We start from the raw sequence: 4,493 nt of genomic DNA, 5'->3' as shown, positions 1-4,493 counted from the left end.
TGTATTTCCTCAGCGACCAGCATGGATCAGCTCTAGGCATGACGAAGCGGATATCGTCCTCTTTTGGAAGACCAAACAAAGTAGTTTCGCTTTCACAACAAAACACACAGCGCCTTCACGACATGGCGGCAGCAACAATACTACAGCGAGAATAAAAGTTACGCCTTCTTTCTTTGCGTGAACATTTGGGCAGCGTTATGCAAATCTTCCCACATCGTGACGTAGACATGTGGGGGCGTGTTAGAACGAGCAGTTTTAGGTAGGCGTGGTTGACTCTTAACTTTTATAAAGAATATCTCTTTGGATTTGAGACTTTAGTCTTTGCATCTTTACAGATCTTCTTTATGCACCAAGAGCTTGTAACACTCCAAAGAGAAAGGAAAAATTGAAATCGCATCATATGACCCCTTTAAGTGTTTGTTTCTAAATGTGACATTTTAATCAAACATCTGTCGAATGTGTATAGGATGTAGGCCTACATTTTTTTTTTTTTCAGTATCATGTATCTGAAGAAGTAATGATATATATATATACTGTATGCGTGCCGTGCAGCGTGTATGTATGATAGGAATTGTAATACTGCAACTTTAAACAACAACATGAAATTTTCATCCCTTGCAGGACTAACATTTTCACTCATATTCAAAGCTTAAAATTCTCAAAAAGGCACTGGTATATTTTATGTCAAGTTTCGCTCACTACAATATAATACAAATTCTGGATTAAATAATTTATCAAATAAGAAACAGAATTTGAAGTTAAAAACCTTTGTCAGTCCACTGCTATTAGGCCTACTTTCATAATATAGAATTTTACTTGTGTCATTTGTTTCAGTGTTTGTTCCCATAAATGTTCCAGAAAAATAAAAGGGGACCATCTGACTCTTCACAGTGTTGTTTTGAATTCACACAGATTTATTTAAGTAGCCTGTGTTTTTCGTCTAAGTATGTAATCGTATCACGCCGACCAAACTTTTCATTATTTTAAGCTCCCTCAGGGACCAAACATTTGAGACGTTCATATTTCTACAGTATCTCAAAGCTTTAGCACACTTTGAATCCTCAGTCTTTCGCTGACAGACCTGAGACGTGAGCTAACGAACAGAGCTGACATCCAATCAGAAAGCAGTCTGCTGAAAACGCAACAATACGTAATTAACGCGGAAGCGGATGTGCTTCAATCCATCCTGCACACACCAACGAGCCGACAGCGTGCAGCATCACTACATCTATCGGTATTTGTAGCAAACACTGTGAAAACAGTTGTGATCTTGCGTGTGTGAGACACATTTCACTGTGTTATGATGGAGCTGCTGACAGATGCAATGTACTGGATCGGTGCTGTCACTGTGGCCTGGGTCTCGGTGAGCACTCTGTGCTGTCTGCTCAGCTGGATTCGCGTGTGGATTGTGGGCAATGGAAATTTGATGCGGGCGACCAAACTCGGGAAATGGGCAGGTTGGTACACACACTGCAGTGACAGATGCCGCGAACACTTTCTTTATTATCAGGCAAGCCGCTTTAACAATCAGCCATCCGTTACTGTGTGTCATTATTGTAACATGATGGTCGTATGGTGTTTCATTGTGAAGCACTTCATACAACATGTATCAAAATGAGGGCTGGAGCTTAACTTTTTTTTTTCTGTTTTGCTACACTTTTTATAGTATACTGACTTCCACTGAGACCGTCTAATCCGCTTGACGGATCCACCTTGAGATAATATTGTTTCCGGGTCCTCTGCTGCTTTGGTTGAAGATCTCGTTGCTTCAGTGCAGTGCCCTACTACTCCGTTTCGCGCGTTCACGTGAAGGGTTAGGGGTATCTCGATTCTCTTTTGGTTGGAGGGGTAGGGGTAAGGAGAAGGGCCAGATAGCCCTTCAAACGAAGATTTTTTTGGGACCACACTTCAAACGAAGGGGTATGAATTATAGCGTTTGTGCGTTTCTCTTTTTAGAGCGAGTTTACTTCAAAAACAGCGATTTTATCCTCGCGTTGATGGAAAATATAACGTAGCGATTCAGTATTTAAACTGTTATTAATAAAACTCGTGGGGCAGCGTTGACGAGTTTCTTTGCTCCTGGATGTGTGAGCTGCGCGATATCTGATGTGCGTGTGTGTGCGTGCGTGTGTCAGTAAGCAGCGCATTAATATAGAATGGTAATTAAAGGCTCTAATGCACACCAGCACACCAGTATAGATGTGTGTATTGTAGGAGCTAGACGACGTATGATGATGTGTGACGGCATAGTAGTGGTGTCCCAATTCTTAGGGGAATATTTTCACCCCTGCCCCTTGACACTCTGTTTCAAGGAACAAAGGGAAACGGCGGAGGGGTAGGGGAAGGGGTATAAAATAGAATTGGGATTGGGCCTTAATGAATAATAGCTTAAATGTAGTCCCATGGCTTTGTGTCATTTGTTTTTCAAGTCAGGTCTTTTCAAAGATCTGCTTGATTCATTCAGCTCATGTTATTAACAAAGGTTATCATTGAATAACAACTTAAATTTTGGCTTGTCCCTAATATAAAGCTGTTGTATCAATTCAATAGATTTGGTGTATAGTGCGTACGTCATGTGAACTATGATATAATGCATCTTTTTGAGGCTTGAAAGCTTCACTTCCCATAAGTTATTCATTAGTTATTGCATAGACTAAAACAAGTAATTTCTTCAAAATGTCAGAAGAAAGAATCCCTTGAAGGCATTTAGCAGACACACTTATATAACATAAGACAATATTCATCCAAGATATGGTGACTTTATATCTTCAGTACAACAGTGAAGAAGATTTGGAGATTATGGTGCTTCATAAAATGCAAGTTGGCTGCTATCGTTTTGAAAGTTAAACAGGTAACACAGAAATAATACCTGTGGCTCCTGGTGATATGTTGAAGTCTTAAGAAGCCAAACGATCGGTTTCTGCAAGAAACTGAACATTATTTACAACATTATTACCTGTAATCCATAGTCTTAGGGAAATGGTCTGGAGTGATATCCGGTTCATTTAAGCAAATTGTTCTTTCGATCTAATTCTTTTTAATGAACTAGTTGCACCAGTTCACCAAATCAGACTGAACAGTCTGAAAAAGTTCACAGCTCCAGTCAGCATGCTCTACAAGTTACTCAATCAAAACAAGTCACTCACTCTGTCTTGAAACATACCTGCGTATATGATCTTATGATGCCAACTCATTTTTGTCAGCTAATTCAGTGCTTCAGTTACTCCAACAGTCTACTGAACTGAGGAAACAGTTTGGACTAGGACTGAAGAACTGATGAGCTGCTGATTTGAGCATGCGTAAACTGAGCACTTGAATGAAGGGACAAAATGAAAACTTTGTCATTGTTTCTGTAAAAAGGTGAGTTGATTGAGACTCGTTTATTAATTTTAGACATGTAAAACATCACATCAGTAATGGGTGCTTATTGCGTGCTTACGAAAGGACCTGGTGAACCGGTTGTTTGAACCAGTTCATTAAAATATTTGTCTGTAAGAACCAGTTTAAGGAAAAAAATCGGACTTTCCTGTTTGCCTGAGGCTATGGATTATATAGGTAGTAGGTATAGGTTTGGGGTAATAATGTTGGGGGGGGATAATGTAGTAATAATGTTTGGCAATTAATCGCATGCGATTGTCATGCGCATCTCGTCAGTAAAGCCGGTCCCGTGATTAGTAGTAAATCTCCATCACCTGCTTTCAGATTGAGCGGCATTCACTACACAGAGCTGTAGTTCGCTAACAATTAGGCAATATCGCGTTCATAATCGCAGATGAATCGCATTCGATTATGAACGCGATATTGCCTAGCTTTTCAGTGAACTACGGCTCTGTGTATTAAATGCCGCTTCATCTGAAAGCAGGTGATGGCGATTTACTACCAATCACGGAACCGGCTTTACCATGCACATGACAATCGCATGCGATTAATTGCACAGCCCTAGTTGTAAGTAATGTTCAGTTTCTTGTAGGGCTGTGCGATATGGACAAAAAAAACCTATCACGATTTCTTGATCAATTTTGCGATTTCGACACACAAAACACATGCTTTACAGTCATAAATGCAAGACTTTAATTATATGCATTTATGGTGTAATTACTACATTTCCGTGCCAATCCATGTTATATTTTACTGCGAATAATGCACTGTCACTCTCAGCAGGTGCAGCACAGCAGAAATAGACTCTGTGCGGAAACGATCGCAGCATGACTGCTGCAGATGCACCGCTCCTGGATAGGGTTGGGTATTGTTTTTTTTTTTTTCGATACCGGTGCCAAATCGATACTTTAAAAACTGTTCTGGTGCCTAAACGGTGCCTGAACCGATACTTATATAAACGTTGAATACTGATATTTGAAATGATTTAAAACATGAAAAACAACAACAACAACAACAACAAAAAAAAAAAGAAAAGGAAGAAAAAGCCGAAATGTGAAATTAAAACCGCCAGCAGGTGGCAGCAAATCACTGTTAATAAGTGAGTCATTGCGATT

At 39.8% G+C, this 4,493-nt stretch overlaps 1 protein-coding gene across 1 annotated transcript in view; it reads left to right on the top strand.

Annotated features, from left to right (window-relative positions):
• Positions 1-1,161: 1,161 nt before the first annotated feature.
• The window catches only part of LOC107701268 (very-long-chain 3-oxoacyl-CoA reductase-B), a 45,913-nt gene continuing 42,581 nt past the window's right edge, over positions 1,162-4,493 (top strand). The window contains exon 1 of the mRNA XM_016503233.1: positions 1,162-1,457. Within this exon, the coding sequence (XP_016358719.1) occupies positions 1,301-1,457 (157 nt within the window). The 5' untranslated portion in view covers positions 1,162-1,300. The remainder of the gene's footprint in view (positions 1,458-4,493) is intronic.

This window comes from Sinocyclocheilus anshuiensis, unplaced genomic scaffold (assembly GCF_001515605.1).
Source record: "Sinocyclocheilus anshuiensis isolate Anshui unplaced genomic scaffold, SAMN03320099.WGS_v1.1 scaffold1946, whole genome shotgun sequence".
Taxonomy (NCBI): Eukaryota; Metazoa; Chordata; class Actinopteri; order Cypriniformes; family Cyprinidae; genus Sinocyclocheilus; species Sinocyclocheilus anshuiensis.
The sequence above is the reverse complement of the archived record's forward strand: the minus strand, read 5'-3'. Positions and strand labels throughout refer to the sequence as shown.